At 35.7% G+C, this 21486-nt stretch overlaps 1 protein-coding gene across 3 annotated transcripts; it reads right to left on the minus strand.

Moving 5' to 3' along the window:
• Positions 1–3359: 3359 nt before the first annotated feature.
• Positions 3360–21140, minus strand: LOC143439711 (caspase-4-like). 3 transcript variants are annotated; one of them, XM_076926150.1, is made up of 9 exons: positions 20973–21140; positions 12436–12690; positions 10695–10792; positions 9796–9969; positions 8755–8989; positions 6336–6479; positions 5509–5618; positions 4061–4164; positions 3360–3621 (listed from the first exon to the last, which is right to left on the minus strand). In XM_076926150.1, exons 1-8 carry the CDS (start codon positions 21046–21048, stop codon positions 4066–4068), a joined length of 1191 nt encoding a protein of 396 aa, XP_076782265.1. In that variant the 5' UTR covers positions 21049–21140; the 3' UTR covers positions 3360–3621; positions 4061–4065. The 3 variants fall into 3 exon arrangements, with proteins under 3 accessions (XP_076782265.1, XP_076782264.1, XP_076782266.1); XM_076926149.1 differs by having other exon boundaries at positions 8755–9010; XM_076926151.1 differs by lacking the exon at positions 8755–8989 and having other exon boundaries at positions 6336–6477.
• Between the last annotated feature and the right edge of the window lie 346 nt (positions 21141–21486).

Below are 21486 nucleotides of genomic sequence, written 5' to 3' on the forward strand. Positions count from 1 at the left end.
GACCTCAGTACAAGGGGAAGCACATCAGGCCAGCTTGGTTATCCTCACTCCCCTGGAGTCAGTCCTTTCTAGAAGCTCCCTCAGAATCTTCTCCGCTCACTGACAACACAAGACTCTCTGAGTATAATCAAAAGGCTACTGCAGTACCAGTGTCAGACAATTGTATCAGAAAGCAGTCAATTTGCTCCTGGAAAACACCATAGTGAAAGTATATAGTCTAAGAAGTTGAGAACTATCAAGCATGGTGCGTTATAACTATAAAATGTTCGTCATATTAACACATTACACAATTAAGTGAGTGAGCACAGTGTGGGAAAGATTAGACAGAAAATCAGACCCTCCAACTTCTCTCACTCCTGTATTCTATACAGGACTTCACTAAATTATTTATACATTTTCAATGGTGGTAATAATTTCTTAAATTATTTTGCATGTCTGTTTCATACAGAAAGAAATGAAGCTACTTTGACCCCCTGTTTACCACTCTTATCCTCTTTCTCTCCTGCTGGAGCATTGCTCAACAAGTCCCCTACTGTCACAGCCTGTTTCTATGAGGGTCCTGGTTGTGTTTTGTTAGTTTCTTTCCTGATCATAGGTGGAAGATTGTTTAATGTAGCATGAGAAGCTTAGCAGTGGTTACACCACTGATGAAATTGACAACACCACTTCAAACAACCCTCAGCTGACAATAGTACTCCAAGGAGGGCCTCTCTTCTACTGATGATAAAATGTTGATGGGACTAATACCGGTGCTGCCATGTGAAATAGCCAGAGCCACAGTGAGTTCATCATCATCTTGTAAGATGGCCAGAGTGTCAGGGAGTTTCTGTGAGATAAACAGAGCCACAGTGACTTTTTGTGAGATAGACAGAGCCACAGAGACTTATGAAAGATAGACAGAGAAACAGTGAATTCATATAAGATACAGCCACAGTGAATTCTTGTGAGATAGACACAGCCACAGTGAGTTCATGTGAGACAGAGCTACAGTGACTTCCTGTGAGATAGCCAGAGACACAGTGAGTTCCTGTGAGGTAGCCAGAGAAACAGTGAGTTCCTGTGAGGTAGCCAGAGCTGCATTGAATTTGTGCAGACAACAGCTTTTTTTTTTTATGACTAGAAGACATCATTTTGCTTCACATCTTTCCCTCTTCCAAATACTCGAGGATGTTTATGTATTAGCCGTCATTGACTATTTCATATAAAAGCAAACTGTAGCTAGCATCATCTCCTTCTTGTTGCTGACACATGGCTTTTAATGACTTTTTTTTTTTTAACCAAGTATCATGAATTAATTAGTTTTTGAGAAAAGTTTCATAGCCCCCTACTGGTTTCAAAGTCATGATCTTCTTGCCTCTGCCTCATGAGTGCTGAGGTTGTAGGCTGTACCATCATACTGACTTGAAGACACACTTAACCCTTCTTTTTATTTTATAGTATTAACAAGTGGCTTCGCTTTCTTATGTGTAAGTTAATTTACATCCATTCTTCATTTTCCCTGTAATCATATTCCATTTTGATATTTATGTTTTCATTGTGGCAAAATGTAAATAATACAAATTTACCATCTTGAACACTTTTTGGACTACAATACAGTGGACACTTTTCACGAGACTGCCTTTCTCCTGTTGGAATTGGTTTATAGGTTTTGTTGTTGTTGTTTAATTTTTAAAACTGAAGCACTATACCAACTAAATATTTATCATCTGCTATGGTCTGATCATGTCAATATTTATGTGCTGGAATCATGTTTTACATAATTCTGGGTTTTATAAAGACAAATTATTACAAAATAAAGTCCACAGTTACAAATTCTGTCACTAGGCTGGCACCTTTAGGAGGTGCTAATATTGGTCTCTGGTTTGATTAAAACAAGGCATGCTTATTCTTATCAAGTGCACTTGATCCATTGTGTGTTTAGGTATCTCTCTTCCAGTGCTTTTTCTATGTTGTGATATAGATAAGTTGTCTGCCAAGATGATGCTTCATTTCTGTTTCTACCAGAACTGTGAAGCAAAGAAATCACTTTATTCTTTAAAGATCTCTGTAAACTTTCCATCCTCATAATGCAAGTTAAAAGAAAAAACAACCCCAAAGTAAACAGTACCCCTTTCTTCCTTTTGTAGTGTCTGCCATTGCTATTTTTCTCTGTGTCTCTCTATGAGTCTGACTATTGTATGTTTACAAAGCAATAATGTTCTCTCTCGTTCTCATTGCATGGCATCATGTCCACAGTAGCCACCTACATTGCAGTACGCAGAATACTCTTCGTTTTAAACGTAAACAACATTCCTGTTTGCAGACTGAATAGAATGCCAGTTGCTTATTCATTTGCTTTTTGTTTGTTGTCATGTTTTAAGTATTGTGAATATCATGGCCATGAATAAAAATATTAAAATATTTTTTGAGGTGTTGTTTTTAATCATTTTTTTTAAATACACAGATTGGTCCCTGAAATGTGTAAACACCATACTGTATGTCATGCTGGCTATAAAACAACATAGTACAGCCAATAGTGCAACAGGATTCTGATTACAACACTTCCTTGCTAATACATATTATTAAGATTTTTAGAACACTGATTTGTGTTTGTGTGTATGTGTGTGCGCATGTGTGTGTGTGTGTGTTTACATATGCTACTCCTATATGGAGGCCAGAAGACAACTTGTGGAATGAATCACTTTTCTCCTTTTACCATGTGGGACCCAAGAATCAGACTAAGGTCTTCAGCCTTGTCAGCAAGAGTGTTGATTCATTAAGTCATCTCAACAGCTTTTCTGATATATTTTTAATAATATCTTAATGTGTGCAAGGCATACCATGTAATCATTTATATACTATCTCATCTGCTTTCTCTCTTACTGAGAAAATGCCCTAACAAAGGCAACTGAAGGAAGAATGAGTTTACTGTGCTTCAGAGTTTTGAGGATACAATCCATCATGATAGACATTCATTTCCCAGGAACATAGGGCTTTGTGCTCATAACCAAGAAGAAGAAAGTGTTTGAGTTCTGATGTACAGCTCACTTTCCAGGGCTCAGACTTAGGATATGATCCTTCCCACTATTAGCTGAGGCTTTCGTGCATCACTTGACCTAATCAACACAATGCTTCACTTGCATGGTCAGAGGCTTGTCTCTAAGATACTCTATATTCTGTCAAGTTGGGTATTACAAGCTGACTATTACAATCACAACTTTCATCCAACTGCCAGAGCTAAATTCCCTGTTTTTCTTTTCTAGTAATGTGTACATCATATGATTCCTAAAGTTTGAAACTATAGTTTGCTATTCCCTATCTCTTCAGTTTACTACCATTTTAATTTAAATAATATTCTCCATTAAAAAAAAACAACTTAATACACTTATTTGCTTTCTTTTTATTTATATACACAAATAAATTCATGTTCTCTTTTGGTAAAGGGTTTTTTTTTGTTTATTTTGTTTGTGTTTGTTTGCTTGTTGATGTGACAGAATCTCACTGTATTACTCAGGCTGGTCTTGAATTCATAATTATTCTTTACTTAGTTTTTTTAGTTCTGGAATTGCAGGTATAAAACATGATCCTTGGCCAAGATCACTTTTCCAAGCTGAAGAAATGAGCTTCAGTCACTTGTTGCTTCTGTAGAGGAGACAAAGAATAGATAAATGGTAAGTGTGTTTATTCCACAGAGAATTCATTCCCCTACTCATTGTTTATTGCCAACTATGTTCTTGCTATTCTGCCTGAACATTCACTTGAATTGTCTGTGGATTATGCAGAGAATAAAAAGATATGCCACAGGAGAGAAGTTATAAAAACACTAATTAATATATGGGCACAATCTAACTTACTTTAATAATTGTCAAATTAAATCTTCCACGATTTATTGTTGCTTTTTTGTTTTACCTTTGTTCTTCCTGTAACCTTTATCATTTGCTTGATGGTTTGAGGTGATAAATGGAATCTAGATGTATGAAAGTATAGCAAAAATGTGCTATACTTTAGTCAATGAGTTAGGCCAACCAGAGACCAACTTGGCCATCCAAGTATTCAGGTCTCAAATTGGAAATCTACTTACTGTTTTCAGTTGCCAGGAAAGAGGTAGAAATATCTTGTCAAGGTTGCCCGGTCAATGGTGGGCATCTGGGAACGCATACTTGGCTTTTCAAATGATTGTTGCACCTAAAACCAAAAGGAAGATTTGTACTATATAAACTTCAAGATTCACAGAAAACATGCTTCATTGCAGTGCAGAAAACTATAGGGAAGAAAAGAATTTAGGAGTTGTTGGGTTAAGGCTAACGGAAACTCTAACTCAACATTATGACCCTACCTCATATACCATTGTAATGTCCAAGTCACAGGGAGCCTAAAGACCACTGAGTAGCCAATTCTGATGCAAACACACAAGGGTCTTTTATTAAGAGCTTGGGAGCAAAGTCTCCCAGACTCTCACTGTCATAGTGAGTCAGAGAGCCCAGAGTCTAGGGGTGTAGGAATTTTATTACGTTGTAGCAAGCTTAGGGAATTTCCATATCAAGTTAGTATAGTAAAAACTGAACTTCTGGCATCATCTGCATGAACTGAACACCAGGGTAAACCCACCTGACAAAGTGCATGGTCAGGTTATCTATTCTCGGCAGAATGTCTTAGGTTATCTCTATGTACCTTGATCCTGCTACTATATCCTGGCTGTTGCTAAAAGGATGGGGGTTGTCATAAGATGTTTGCTCAGGTGGACTTTATGACTTTCTTTCTGGAATTGGAGTTTAACCCCTGGTCTCACATAAAATGGAGTTTCTTCAAAATGGAGTTGTTGGGCTTCATAAGATTACTCTACATAGACATGAATATCATATCTAATCTGATACCCTCCAATCTTCATTGCCTTTCTCTTCTATTCATGAGAATTCAATTCGGAAGATGGTCTATTTTTAAGACCCAGCCAAATTAAGCCTTCACTAAAGTAAATTAAAATCTCAGTGACTTCTTTTTCTTAATTTAATTTTAATTTTTACTTATTCACTTTATATCCCTCTCATTCCCTCCTTTACCCACTTCCACAATTTCCCCCCATACCCCTCCTCTTCTCTGAGCAGGTGGGGGCCCTTATGGATATTCTTTCACTATGGTACTCCAAGTTTCTGTGAGAAACTAGATGCTTCCTTTTCCACTGAAGCCAGTCAAGGCAGCCCAGGTAGAAGAAGATATCCCACATACACGTCACAGCTTTTGGGATAGCTACTGTTTCAGTTGTTCAGGACCCACATGAAGACCAAGCTGCACATCTGTTTCATATGTGAGGGGAGGCCTAGGTCCAGTCCGTGTATGTTCTTTTTTCTTGCACTAATCTGTTTAGAACTTTCACTGTAACATATTGACACCTTTTTCTAAACTTTATTTTCAACATGTGAATAAAAATAAAAATCTCTCATTTTATTTTGCATATCTGACTACATTATTGAAATATGAAAAGTGATTATAGTAAAGTCTAAGAAAAGTATAAATGAGCGGCAAAACATTCACCTTCAGAAATATATCAAAGAGATGACAAGAGCAGGCATGTGTTCGGAAGCAGGAAATGAGTTTGGTGATGAAGCAAGAGCCTCTTGTTTCGTTTCGGTAGGACAAGTGATCTGTGAAGACAGAAAGGGTCATACATTGGTTTATGGATTTTCTCTGCTTTATTTTTTTTTCAGTAGAGCCTGGAAATTAATGTGCAGTGAATGGAAGTATAGATAAGCCGACACTAACTCATTTTATACAGTAACTCATGTCCTACTGATTATGTAATTGTATTTTGTTGATAGTTTGTTAGCTTTTTATTCTATAACTAACAAAATACAATACAGAATTAATATTTCAGGTACAGAAGAAGAATAAGTCACAGTGTCTGCTGTATTGCATGTATTATATATGTATCACAAATAATAATACTGATCTGTAAAGTGTGCTCAGTAGACTATATGCATAATGTGTTCATACAAAATATGCTCAGTAAGAAAAATAGATGAGACTGATATGCTTTGGTAGGAGAGAGGTAAGCAGATGCTATATTCTGCACTGGTGATTATATATATATATATATATTTATATATATATATATAAAATATACATATATATAATATAATATATATATAATATATATGTGTGTGTGTGTGTATCTTTCACTATAGATTTCTCTAATTATAATAAAATGCCAGTCTTAAAAGTTGTAAATAAGGAGTCCATGTTCTCAAAACAAAATAAAATTTTGTTTAATATATATTTTTAGCCTCAAAATATGTGTCAGACTATTGCTATATAAAGGTGGCTTTTGACTTGTAAAGCTGTATGTTTGAGGAAGCACATACGTGGGGTTGTAGAGTAGAAGGCAATGAAGTCCTTCTCCACGTGGCTCAGCCGGACAGCATCAGCTTCCATATTCCTAGGTAGATCCACAGCTCTGCATGACTGGGCTTTTGAAGGCTCTCTGATCCACACTTCCCCAGGGTCCTCTGGAGAAACAATGCATTCTATAGCACTGATCACATGCAGTAGAACTTCCAGTTTCCTACCTCAGTCATTTAAAGAGCTCATTCAAGATTAGTTTCACATATACATACAAATAAGCACTGTAAGTAGGAGCACACACACACACACTCACACACACACAGAGAGAGATACAGAGTGAGAGACAGAGAGAGACAGAGAGAGACACACAGAGAGAAACAGAAAGATACAGAGAGGCAGAGAGACAAGGAGAGACAGAGAGCAGAGAGAAAGAGACTGAGAGAGAATTTCTTTCCCTCTAGGATCATTAAGAAATGTTACATAATAAGAAAAAATAAGGGCAGAGTCATAATTTTGTAGGAATGTGCTTACTAAAACTGCAGAGGACTTTTAGATTTACATCATTTTATACCACCTGGCTATAGGCGTTATTTCTACTTTAGTTGCTTATAGGCACATGGTTATATGAATTCAAAGTCATGCAGGCTTATTATCTGAGTCATACAAGTTGGATGTGATAGCACACAGCAATAATCCCAACTCCCCAGAGACTGAGGCCTGAGATCACTATGACTTCCTGACATATTGGAAATATACAGCAAAACTCTGTTTCAATGTAAATAAAATATACAATAGACATATGCTTGTACCCATATGTGTTGTTTTACTATTAATCATATCCAAATTGTGACATCAGCATAGGTCCCCATTAATAATTGAATGTATAAGAACAATGAGGTTAATATACACAAGAAACATTGTGCAATGAAAGAAGATCCAAATTTTATTATTTGAAAGTAAATAGGTTAAACTGGGGGTCATTATGTTAAGTAAAATAAGCCAGATTGGGAAAGACAACATTAGATGATTTTACTTATAGCTAGTCTTAGATTAATTTTAATCTTTGTCTAGGTTAAAAACTAAAGAGACACACAAAGATGGAAGTGGAAATATCTCAATAAAAAAGGTGGAGTATCAAGAGAGAGATGGAGAAAGCAAAGGTTGGTATGACATAGACTGATCAAATTAGGTGTAAATATCATAATGAAGCAATCATTTTATATCATTAGTACAGGATAAAATAAAAGACAGAATTACATGTGGGCACTCTCAAGTACTGAATTTTCCTATACTGGTTTATACATGCGGTGACTGCAGCAATAAATGTAACATGATGCACCTTCACACATCAACACATTTGCCCTGACCATGTCACTCTCATCTGCCTTGACTCCTTCTATCATTTCTTTTCACTCTCCCTTCTTGCTACATTCCCCAGCTCTGAGTCCTCATTTCCTCACTTACAAACACTCTTATGTCTTCAGATCACATTTTTGCATTTTTTACTTAATTTCCACATATAAGAATCTGAAAAAATAACATTGGACAATCGTCATTCTGTGACTGATACATCTTGCTTAGCATGAGGATATACAGTTCCATTTATTTTCCTTCAAATTTTAAGAATTTATTCTTTTTATGGTTTTACAGTACCTAATTATTCATAAAGACATTTTTTTCATTCAGTCATGTGTTGATGGTAGGCTGTTTCTATATTTTACTCACTGTGTCCTTAAAAAATGGGTATGATGGATATTTTGAATGGTAATCTTAGTGAGGAGTAAATGTATAATATTTACATTGTATAGACTAGCCACAAACTTGACAAATAAATTGTGATGTTTGGCCATTGGACTGAGGAGTCTTCCATAGGAATCTACCTTTCCTTTTCTCCTCAGAACTTGGATTTCAGATGTGTATTCTGTACATGTTGATTATAGTATTCTGTAGATATTATTGATTCCCACTTGATTTATAATGTATTCTAACTCATATGTTTCTTTGTTGACCTTATTTCTGTATAGTCCTATGGTCCGTCCATTAGTAAGAGTAGGGGATTGAACTCAGATACAATAATTATATTGGGAATTGTCTCACTTTCAAATACAAATTTAAAAATGATAATATAAAAATCACAAATACATTAAAAATTAAAATCATTTTGCTCTAATATTTGTATACTTTTCTCATTGACTTGGGGATTCTGGAAAATTTCTTAATCACATATATTGGATAAATCTTATAGGAAAATCTTTCAACTGACCAGGCAAATTTTTGTAATGGCACATTTGATGGCATTTCCTATTGGTTCCATTAATTTCTGAAAACTAAACAGAGCCTAAAGTTATTTCTCCTAGACACAAAGCCCTTGTGGCATTACCCTGCCAGCACTGGCATAGCGAGCAGCCTGGGAGCTCACAGTTCTATCAAAGAACTTACCACCTCTGCAGGCCTGCACTATGATGACTTTGGGTTTGTCTCGTAGACCTGGGCAGTGGCAATTGTTGAATATCTGATAGATAGTATCATATTGTAGCACATCTGGAGTTTTTTCACTGTGCATTTTTCCAAAAATGCCATGCAGTGTGCCATGAGACATTAGCACTAGGAATGTGCTGTCCGATGTCTGGTGCTCTGAGAGTGCAGCAAAGTCTTTCATCTCTGACTCCATGCCCTGGACAAAACCGATGGCTGCCTTTAGTAGGATGATAGTAGTTTAGACCCTGGGAGCTCCAGCTGGTATTGTTGCTCTCCCCATGGGGCCACAAACCCTTTCAGCTCCATCAGTCTTCTCTCTAACTCCTCCATTGGGAACCCCATGATTAGTTCAATGATTAGCTGTGAGTATCCACCTCTGTATATATAAGGCTCTGGCAGACTTCTAAGGAGACAGCTATATCAGGTTCCTGTGAGCATGCACTTCCTGACATCCACATCAGCGTCTACCTTTGATGACTACTTATGGTATGGATGCCCTGGTGAAACAGTCTCCGGATGACCCCTCCTTCAGTTTCTGTCCACACTTCGTCTCCATATTTGCTCCATGATTATCATTCTTTGTGATATGTTACATTGCAAATATGTATTGCCTACCACCTGTTCCGTGCTTGCTACATCATCATGCTCTGGCATGACTGGGTCTCAATTGCTTCACTTTGAAAATAAAAATATTGCATGAACCCAAACAGCTGGGCACTTTTTGTATGGTACATGGAATATTTGAAACTTAAAAAGGTACAGATTCCACTTACTGAATTTCTCTCTCTCTCTCTCTCTCCCTCTCTCTCTAGAGCTCTCTAGTGCTTTCTAGAGCTCTCTCTCCCCCCCCCCACACACACACATACAAAGGTGTGCACAAGCACACACAGCTTCACCTGTCTGTATCCTAAGTCTGGTAGAGGATTCTCCTTATCATTATAATGTTCATCTGTGAATAAAGTTCTTTATGTTCCCAATATAGGAGGTTGCACTGGCTCTTACCTCAGCTGTAAGATTCTTTTTCACCACCACATTATAGCCCAAGTCTTTAAGAAGGGCTTCCATGCCAATGACGTCAAACTGAGCCCCATACCTCAGTGATAGATGTTCAAACTCTATGTTGCATATGATAAGAGCTTTTCGAGTACGGCCATTGGCTTTCTTTATTGGGTAAATCTGTGTAAAATAGACAATGAATTTGGCTTTCTTGAGTTTTTGAAAGCTTATTTGACTATAATAAGCATTGCTTTATTAAGGTCTTATATAGCTTTCTTCTCCCTCAAACTATAATTGAAAGATACTATTTGTGTCCTTCTCAAGGGCTAAAGTCAGAGCTAGAATATAACTGGAATAGTTACACATAAGTCTTGAGAAACTCAGGATAATTACTATTCTCCTCTCTAGTTGACTAGTCGCTAGTCAAATTTCCATAGAATGTAAGGTTAGTTTAGCTATAAAATCCAAAGATATTATGAGTTCCTGTCAAGAAAAGTATAAAACAAAGTGCATTTAGTAATATAATTATGATGCCATTTTTAATATATCAATATTATGTTCTGTATACTGTAATAATAAACCTTCTTCAGTATGTGTGCTTTTTAAAACATTTACATTTTAAAACAGTCTACAGATAACTACTAGACAACTGTATTGTTCTATAGATATTTTGATTCCATTACTACAGATAAAATTTTCATAATTCATGAATAGGAGAGAAAAAATAAACTAAATGAACACCATGATTTTTATCACTGAATTAAAAAACAAATTGACTTTGTTTATAATCAAAATCATAATCTATAGCACTTAAATCGTCATCACTTGGGCTCAGAGGTTTAAGAAATTGTCTTTAGTATGAACAATTGTTTTGATATCTCTATTCCAACAACAAAGAACAGTACTTCTTGTCTCTTTTCTCTGCAAAGCCTTGCGAACTCCTCAGGGGAACAAAGCTTGAGCGTGTCCACTGATTCTTCTGGTTCCTCCATTTCTGGATTAGCTGTAAAATACATCACATAATGTGACTCTTTCAGTCTGATTTAGGGACATGATTTGTTGGCTGGGCAGAATTGTCTGGAAGAAAACTAAATGGTACGTAATGATTACTATAATAACAAGTGGCACAGAATATTGTACAACTAAGATAGGGAAAGGAGGAGGTTGATGTGAAAAGCAGAACGGCCCAACAATGAGACCCCTAATTCTGCTAATACTTGTGAGAACAGCATTGTAATTTGGAATTAAACCTGACTTTCCCATATGCAACAACTTTAAATTTCTGGTGATTTTATTCCTAAAAGCTACCTTATTCTTGTTTATTTCAATTGTCTCTTTGTCAAAGTAATATACTTACCAGAGTGTTATCTACTAGAAGAGTACTTTAATTAATAGTCCAGCTTAGCTTTTCTATTATCATAAAGTGAAAGGAAGAACAATTAAGGAAATAATACTAGTAATATTCTTATACTCTTCAGTGCAATGCATCACGAATTTTGCCATTTCAGAATGTGTTACTATGCACAAGTGGCTCCTAGCTACTGTTTTGGAAGGAAAGAAATTTTAAAACAATAGGAATTTAGATACATTTTTAAATTTTGATTCCCATAAATTGATAAGTAATCATATTAAATTAATATAACAAGTGAGGGATTCCTCTTGGATAAGACAAAGACGTAATCCTTGGCCAATAGAACTTCAAGTGCTTCTCTCTGACTAAAAGTTCTTGGCACAAATTAGTTCAGTGTAACAGACAAATATCTTGGATTCTTCCTATCCTTCACTCTGTTTTGCCAGACCTTCAGAATTAAATCCATATGCAAATGCCAAGCCAGAGCCTGGACCTATTCTAATATCCTTTTCTCCTGAGGCCTGGTCTACTGGACCAGTGATTCCATGATGTCCTGGGGTCACCCGGAGATTACAATACAGACAAAGCCAGGGTTCTTCAAGAGAGTTGAATTGAACATTCAATTCAATTCAATTAAGCTCAAGACTTTGGACATTTCTGAAATTCTTCAAAGTATTTTGAACATCTTCCTCCGATTCTGATCCTTATTGCATGCAATATTTTTACTTTTATCCTTGAGATTCTCTCAGTTTGTGGGAATGCATCTAACTGACTTAATGGGAGAAGTCAGTGTTTAGCTTTACAAGTATTCATTTCATGAAACAATGGAGCATGTGCTCAGAAGTCCTGTGTAGGCAGTGCTGTGAGAATGTAGTCCAGCAAAGAAGCTTGGATGAAAGGCAGTATTCGGAAAGTTATTTCCTGGTTTGACTATGTTTCTAGCTCTGAAAGAATATGAGAGAAAATATTAGAATGCTCCCATTTTATAGATGCTAGGACTGATGAGGGCCACAAAATTCACAATGTGATCAACTTTAGGATTAGTGTTCCATTCTATAATTGTTAGGTGACTAGTTAGTTCTCAAAATAGCTTGAACAGAAGACTTAGCATTTTTACAATGCTGGAAACTAGATTATACCCAAGAAAGTCAAAAACACTTTCTAAAAGGTTATCTATTTTAGAGAAAAATGATACATTAGTGACACAAAGATTAGAAAATCAAAGCAAGTGTTGGGCCTGAAAACGGAATAGATCATGAGCAGAATGAGCTGTTCACAGTCCATTCTGTTCTTACCTTCACTATGGCAGCTGCCTGGGTCCACATTAAGGAATGTCTGAAGAAGCATTTCACCCACTTTTCTGTGTTTCCTTTTCATGGCATCTACAATGACCCTGCGCTTGTCACTGTGTTCAGCATTGTTAAATTCTTCTTTCTCTTCCTCTGTTAATTTCACTACATTGCTTTGAACCGATTTTTCTAGGTACTCCGTTAGGATTTCTTTGCCCAGCTTTTCCAGTATCTTAAGTGGTTTGTCAGGGTGGTTGTTTTCTGTCAGAGACAAAAGACTTGTTCAACTACAAGCCAGGTAGAGCTTGGACTCACTTTGGATAATCTTTGCAATGTAACATTTCTGAAAACAAGCTTCCTCTTCCCATTAACCAAGAAGCTGCATGCCAATTTCTTTGTACCTGGAGAAATGGGTCAACCTTGCAAGTTTGCAGCAGACTACGTTTATTAGGGCATCACTACATAGGCTTTTCGGTAGCTGCTTCTCTTTATTCTGTAACATTGGTCATTCATTGGTTTTATTTTTACCAGTTTCTTGGTCAGTCCTGAAGAGACAATGATTCACCCAAAATGTGTGTTTCGGGGGGAAGGCAAACCTCTTGTCAAGACAGGAAATTCTTCTCATTAGTCTGTAGTCACTCCTTTGTTTTTAGTTCAGTTAAAGCAGTATGCTTTTATTTTAGTATAGCAAAATTAAGAGTTGATGTGTTATTCCTAAGGATGATTAAATTTTTATAGGGTAGTAAGTAAAATAGAGGTATCAAAGTATCATTTTTAATTTTAGCTCTAAAGATAAGATTTGAGCATGGATTATATGGAAAGACAGAATATTTAAGCAATTCTTACTTAACTTTACCACCTTCATTAATTAATGACACTGTCAAGATAACTTTCACATCAAAATGGCACAGTCAAATAATATTTATCTACATAGTAAACAAGGACTTTGGCCCAGATCACAGGGCTTATTTTCTTTATTGTCTTGTATGTTCCTTTCTGCATTTGCTTGACATTTATTCTGAAAAAAGCCACATAGAAATTATAAAACATGAAAAATTACCTAATATCAGTTAACTCAATAGATATAGCATTACTTGTGCACTTATGACTAAATGTAGAAGCACCCACCTACCAAAAGACAATAAAAGACAGCAAAACCACTGTGAGGTACAAATCTGTACACTAAGGTTTTTGTATATATTAATATGTCAGACCTTCACAGTAAGCCTGTGCAGTAATAATTACTACTTACTTCATAATCATCACAACTAAATATGAGATAATATCAGTTAACAAGTTACTATAAAATAGACAAATTAAGATAATACTTACTCAACCATGACATAGACTCTATAACAATAAAAATCTGCTGATGTACCATTGCACCAATTATTTTAGATGAATGTTTCCCCCAAGATGTAACAAAAACACTTTTTGTGAAAAGGGTATTAGTAAGACTTACAACCTATACAAAGAGAACTTAGCTATTAATTGATCAAATCATAAAAATCCTATAAATTAAAAAGAACATAGTAGCTCACATGTTAGAGACACTCTTAAAATAGCATGTGCTGTTCCATGTAATTTTGTGAAGAGATACTTGAAAGCATACTAATACGATGTTTCAGGACACACAAAAAAATTGTTTGGTTAAAGTGTTGATACTATTTAGAAGAGATGAAGAAATGTTGGTCTTGGATAATATTCTATAAATATTACCTCACAGTTTGATAATGTAAATAGAACTCAGTTTCAGGTTGAAATATCTACTCTACCTAAGCTCTGGTCCTCTGTTATAATAATTTGTATATTCAAAAAAAAAAAAAAGAACAGTGTTGAATGGGTGATCAATAGTAGTAAGTAATAAAGAGATTAATAATATAACAAATTACATATATATGTATGTGTGTATGTACATATGTATGTATAAATTTGCCATAGATAACGTCATATTCAATTGCCACAAATAACATAATTATTACTATGATCAGAAACAATTTACCCTTTATCCTTTTGTTTCATAAAATATTGAAAATTCTAGAAATCAGAAAAAATGAAAGCAGCTGATTCTAAGGGGACAGAAAGCAGGTCTAACAGGAGCTTCAAACATTTTACCAAAGTTATAGAAACTAGTAGGTGTAATGATGTCTGCATCTGAATTTTCACATTTGGAAAACAGAGACAGAAGAATGGCTATAAATGTGAGGCCAGCCTTGCATATATAGGGATATATATAAGTTTCAAGAAGCTTATCAGCTAATGATAATAATAATAATAATAATCAACTACTTATTCTAATAATAGATCATATGATTTAAAAATTAGCTTTTTCCAATAGAGTCTCATTGGATATACAAACCACACTTAAGGGCAGTCACATGCCTAACTGTCAATGTCTAATACAAAATAAATTCAAGTGCATATATATAGACATTTTGTTTCATATTGCTTTTATTGCATTACTTGTATTTTGATTGTATATTATAATTTTTAATATTATTTTATATTAGTTTTATTTGTGTGTGTATTTTTTTGTGCTTCTATTTTTTTGTAGTTTGATTTATTTTGCTTGCCTTTTGGGGGCTATTTTGTTTGTATTTTTGACAGAGAGAGAAAAAAAGAGAGAGAGTGAGAGAGAGAGAGAGCAAAAGAAGATGAGTTGGGTAGGTGGCTAAGTAGGTATGATCAGGTAGAGGTTGAAGCAATGGAAACATTGATCAGAATATATTATGTAAAATTTTTCAATAGAAAGATAAGAATATTCAAAATGAAAATGCTACCTGTTCCATGATACTAAGTGTCTGAAAAGTAACTCAAAAACTAAATTCCACTAAAAATAGCTACAAAAATTGGCACGAGAATGAATTTGTCCAAGGAAGTGAAAAATATATATGATGAAAACTAATACATATTAGAAAAGAAATGAAATATTATGTATAAATGGAAGGATACCCTGTGTTTGTGGAATGAGAGTGGTGAAATTGTTTAAAATAGCCACAACACCTAAGCAGACTATAATTTCAATAGAATATCTATCAAAAATTAAATCGTATTTTAATAAAAGTAGAAAGAAAACTTTAAAATTCACACTGTACCACCTTGTAAAACTCTAAGCACATATATGTATGTAACAGGAATTAATGAAACAAAGAGGCCATGGGTTTGAAAGAGAATAAGAAGAGTTAGATCACAAGGATGGGTGAGGAAGCAAAGAGAGATAGAGGACTTGGAGGGAGGAAAGGAAATGAGAAGATGATGTAATTTTATTATAATCAAAATTAAAATAGACTAAGACATCTTGACTAAAACATTAAATGTGAAGGGAAGGCACACTAAGTAACTACAAAGTGAAAATAAATAAAGTGGAATGAGGCTCACAGAGAAGCCAACCAGAAAGCCCAGATGATAGCATGGAATTATTGCCAAAGATTTGCCTCAGTTACTTTTCAACCAAAGCAGTGTGAACCTGAGATCTGGAAAGAGTGCCTTTTCAATAAATATTATTAGGAAAATTATATATATATATACTTGTAGAGGAATGAAATTAGTTCTATAATTTTATTCCTCTATAACAAAAAGTTCTATAACAAAAAGAAAAGTACCTCAATAATTAAAGTTTAGACCAGTAATTATGTAACACTATAAAAACACAGAGTGAATTTCCATTTACATTACACTGTGCTGTGATTTTTACGCTAATGACCTTAAAAGCAGTTAAGAAAAATTAATGTAAATCAATGTAAACAACAAATAAATGAGCAAAATCAACAAAGCAACCAAGCTGAAACCAAAGGAAACAATGAGCGAACACAGAGCTTGTGGGACTAAAGAAAAGATTTGCAATCTGGGAAGCTAATACCTTGATTGTGTAAGAGAGCCAACCTACTTAATAGCCTTAATAGCAAGAATACAGAGTAACAACACAGTGACGGGAACTGAACAGACAAATTTACAGAAAAGCACAGGTAGCCAATATATATGTTCAGACAACAAACAGTAATTCTAATTATCAGGAAATGAATATTAAAACCACAGTAAGATATCATCTGATGTCTAACAGAGTGAGCAGTATTAAAATGACACAAATTTATATAGTCACTATGAAAATCAATATAGCAGTTTCTCAGAAAACTGGAAATTGATCTACCTAAGACCTAGCTGCACGACTCTTGAGAACATATCTATTGGACTTTCCATCCTAACACAGGGATACTTGCTCATCACAGTTTTACTCATAACAGCCAGAAATTGCAAACAATCTTGATATCTCTGAACTAAAAAATGGATTGAAAATATTGTCTATTTATTTACACTTACACAATGAACTATTCTCAGCAGTTAAAAACGATGTCATCATGAAATTTGCAAAAAAAAAAAAAAAAATGGATGGAATTGCAAAGTATCATCCTGAGTGAGGATGATACTCTAACACAGAAAGACAAATATAGTATATACTCACTTATAAGTGAATATTATATGTTTAGTAAAGGATAATCAGGCTACAATCTACAAGCTCAGAGTGGATAAGTAACAAGGTGGTCCCTAGAGGTGATGCATTGATCTTTCTGGGAAGGGAAAATAGATTTTGCAAGTGTCCTAGGGGAGGGTGAGGATGAGAATAGGAAAGATTAGGCAGAGAGAGACAGTAATGGAGGATGGGGGTACAGGAAGAGATAACTGGAATTAGAGGGCATTTGGGTAGGGGTATTTGGAAACCTAGTGTGGTGGAAACTCCCTGGAATCTATGTGTCAAGACTACTCTAGTAAGGACTCCTAGTGATGAAGTAGATGGAACCTGAACTTCAATTCCATCTTCTGTATCCTGGCAAGCCTTTCATTGGTGAGAATGGGACACCAAACCAGACACAAAACCTTCCAGCTACCATCTATTCGGCCTGCAAGATTTACTGAGACAATGATACCGCAGAACTTGTGAGAGTGGCCAACAAATGGCTGGTCTAATTTGAGGACCATCCCAGGAGAGGAAGCCCATGGCCCCACACTGCCTGGATGGTAAGGAACTGGAAGCTGAGACCAGAGGCCTAGAGGAAAACCAAACATGACTATTAAAAAGAGGGAAAAAAAACCAATGAAATGATTCCTAATGATGTTCTCAACTACACTCATAGATCTGGTGCCTAGTCCAGACATCTTTAGAGAAGCTATCTCAGGCAATTGGTGGGTATACAGAGACACATAGCCAAACAATGGGTGAAGATAGAGCCTAGATCTTACTGGTTCTCTCCCTTTAGAGTTTGGAAAGCTACTTGAAATTGAGGAGGATTATAGGAACCAGGAGGGAGGGAAGAACTGACAGAATCAACTAAGTGGGGCTCAAAGGTGTTCAGCGAGGCCGAAAGTAGCTACCGGAGTCTGCATGGGTCTGCACTTGGTCCTCTGCATATACAATTATTGGCTTGGTGTTTTGGGGTATTCCTGATAGTGTGAGTAGGGGTGTCTCTGAATCTTTTGCCTGCTTTTAGGACCCATTTTCACCTATTGGGCTGCTTTGTCCAGACTTGATATGAAGATTTGTGTTAAACTCATTCTATTTTGCTAGGCCAGGTTTGGCTGATGTCCTTGGAAGACCCGCTCTTTCCTGAAGGGAGATTCGGGGGCAGAGTTGATTTATGGGGAAGGGGAAGTGATAAGGAGAACTGGGAAGAGTGGAGGGAGGGAAAGCTATGGTCCAGATGTATTATACAAAAAAAGGAATAAATAAAATTTAAAAAGAAAGACACAAGGCTAGTGTTGTAGCGTATGCTAAGGAAGTGAGCCTTTGCACACTATTGGTGGCAGTATAAACGAGTACACCCATTAGAATAATAAAAATGATTCATAGGGATTCTTTAGAAATAATATATAACTACCTTGGATCAATAAAATCTATACCTGATTATATTCTCTGTATGAAATAAGGATCATGAATTAATAGCTATTTAATGTAGTATTGTTTAATTAGCCATGTTTGTGGATATTTGAATGGATAAGGAAAAGAACATAGATAGGTATAGACACAGATGATATGGATACAGATAAGGATGATATAGATACAGATTGATTGGATATGGATAGAGTAGACATAGATAGATATGCATAGCTCTAGGTATAAATATAGTGTTTTTGCATTTATAAAACTTACTATTTTAAATAAAGTTCTGACATTTGTTAATATATTGATAAAACTGTAGGGCATCGTGTTAGGTGAAGTAAACCAAGCTATGCACACAAATCTCAAATACAATATGATCTTATTTATATGTGGCATCTAAAACTGTTACAGCCAGGAAAAGAGTAGAGAGGTGGAGTAAGGGAAGTAGCTAAGAGAGACGCTGCTGAAAAGAAGCCCCTGTTCTCGAGATAGGATACATTCCATAGCTTCTCTAGACAACAGTGACTGTAGTTCATAATGATGTGTCATATTGTTGCAAATATCTTAGAGAATTAAAATGTTATGAATGTTTACATGTATAAGGGAACTATACTTAGTTTTTCTCTAATATCATTCATTTTCTCATTCCTAGTATGTAATTATCTGTTATTTCAGTCTCATAAGCCATCAGAAGATGGCATGCCAGCTTAAGAGGCAGCCAGCCACAGGTGTGAATTTAATTTAGTGACTACGCTATTTGTTATGTAGCACTTTTAGTCTTGATTGAAACATTTTTTTCTGGAAGGAATGGGGAGGTTGAAAGAGATTAATGTCCCTTATGAATGTCGCATATCTGAAGGAATGGAAACTTGGAAGATCCTCAAAGGCTTCCAGTAAGAATAAACATCTGCTGGGGTGAAAGGAGACTCTGCCCAGCAGAATAAAAGAGAAGAGAGCCTCAGACTGCAGTGTCCTGCATGCAGTGCAAAGCTCCAGAGTCACTGCTTTCACAAGTCATCACCCATGACGACATGAGTGTTTTGGTGATGCAGCTGTGTTTGAGTCATCCCTGCTTTTTGTAAGTAACCTCAATAGAAACTCAAGTTCATGCCAGTTGATTTTGGTGTAAAAGTTACTTTAATGTTGTGGTTTTCCTTTTTCTGGTGAGCAGATGTATGTGTTGTGTGCTCCAAGAAAATTCTGTCAACAACCTAACCCCTGTCCTCAACAAATACCTTACTGACATCATGAAAGATAAGCCATCCTAGAGCTTAAGTTAAACACTGGAAGATGAGACATAGAGCACATAGAAAGAACTACACTCCAGGGAGAATCAAAGGTGTAGAAAAACACAGTAGAAAAAAAACCTGTGTAGGATAAAGACCTTGTATTTTAGTGTGGGGCTGAAATCAAGTATCAATTGTGCCACAGAAACATAGACAAGTGCATCTTTTTAGGGAGGAAAATCTGTCTGAAATGTTGATACCATAACTCTATGTGTATCATTCATCTACATGCATATACATATATATATATATATATATATATATATACATATGTATATATATATATTTTTATATATATATATATATATATATATATATATATATATATATATATGAATAAATGAAATAGGTGGTCACCTCTGTTCCCGAGTAAGAACTATAGTAATAGACATATGTATATATATATATATATATATATATATATATATATGAATAAATGAAATAGGTGGTCACCTCTGTTCCCGAGTAAGAACTATAGTAATAGATATCTAAAATGTTAAAACTGAGAACAAATTTACTGCAAATTCTAAACATAGGACTCTATGTATAAACAAGCTGTAGAACTGTCCCTAGATATCTGAAGTCTCTTTAAGATTTAACTAATCAGGGTGAGGGCAGAGTGGTGACCTGAACCCTTCTTAATGACTTCTTTAATTGTAACATTTAAAAATCCCAGAAACCATCTATCTCCACATACACATTTTGAGAATAAAGCCAAAGAGAAACGATAAGATGCATTTGAACACTTGCTACCAAAACACCAAGTGATTTTTTCAGTCCTGTGCCTTCTCAGCTTCTGAGTGTAAGAAGGGTACATGATTTGAAAGGAATGCCAAGGATGGAACAGAAGCTTAAGACCTGGAAGGAAGACATGAGTCAAAACATTGTGATAGGAATTCAAGAATGAGGTACAACAGAGTTGATTTTAGCAGAAGCAGAGAGCTAGCAAAAAAAAAAAAAAAATGGAATCATTTAAAATGGAACAAGAGAGTAACACTAGGCTTGGGAACTGAGTGGCAACTTCAAGTATGCACCAATCAGCATCTTGGGAAAATAAAACAATTTTAGAGTTCATTACAGATTTTTAGAGCTGTCTCATATTGTTGTTCTGGCTTTACCCTCCTCTTTGATTTCCAAAAAGGAAAATAAGGGATTAAGTTCTCTGTGGCTCAAAGCCACATATATCTCAGCATCTCCACAATTCCTGATACACAGTAGTTGCCGGCTGCACAGTTATCAGGCTTCTATGCTCCATCCCACACCTTTTTTCTTTAATTGTTTGCTGTCCTAATGCTATGGATACACTAAATTCTAGGACTCAAGTCATAGTCCCTATTCAAGATAAGCCCCCAGACTCCCTATTCAAGATAAGCCCTCAGACTCACCAGCCATGAGAAAAAGCCTCAGTTCTTTTGCACCGTGCAGAAAGCTTCTTAGAGTAAAACGAAAGTTACTGCACATTTCCTTAGCATAAGGAGGCGGGGACTTCCAGGAGATGATGGAAAGGCTGTTGAGGAAGTATCAGCTGCTGTGGGAAAATCCCCTGTAATGGCCTCTTTTTTCCTGAACTCTAGCCCTTCCTCTTGGGAACAAACAAACTAAAACTAAGTTGGCTGCAAAACTAGGAAGAAAAAAAAAAAACTGTTGTGGTGGAGTCCCCACCCTTTGAAGGGCTTTGCCTTTCCATTTTCTCTACTTTTCAAGGCCCCAGTAAGACACACACAGTGCTGCTTTTTTTCTCCTCTGACTTTTCGGTAACTCGAACTTTGCTTTCTAAAACATCAGTTCTAAGTCAATGAAATTTAACAATCTCATTTCTACTGGAGAATTAAGCAATTGTTTCCTGTTTCAGTGTGTTGATCACGGTAGTATAGCCTTTCTATACATATTCCTACAGAC

The sequence above is a fragment of the Arvicanthis niloticus genome, chromosome 27 (assembly GCF_011762505.2).
Source record: "Arvicanthis niloticus isolate mArvNil1 chromosome 27, mArvNil1.pat.X, whole genome shotgun sequence".
Classification (NCBI taxonomy): Eukaryota; Metazoa; Chordata; class Mammalia; order Rodentia; family Muridae; genus Arvicanthis; species Arvicanthis niloticus.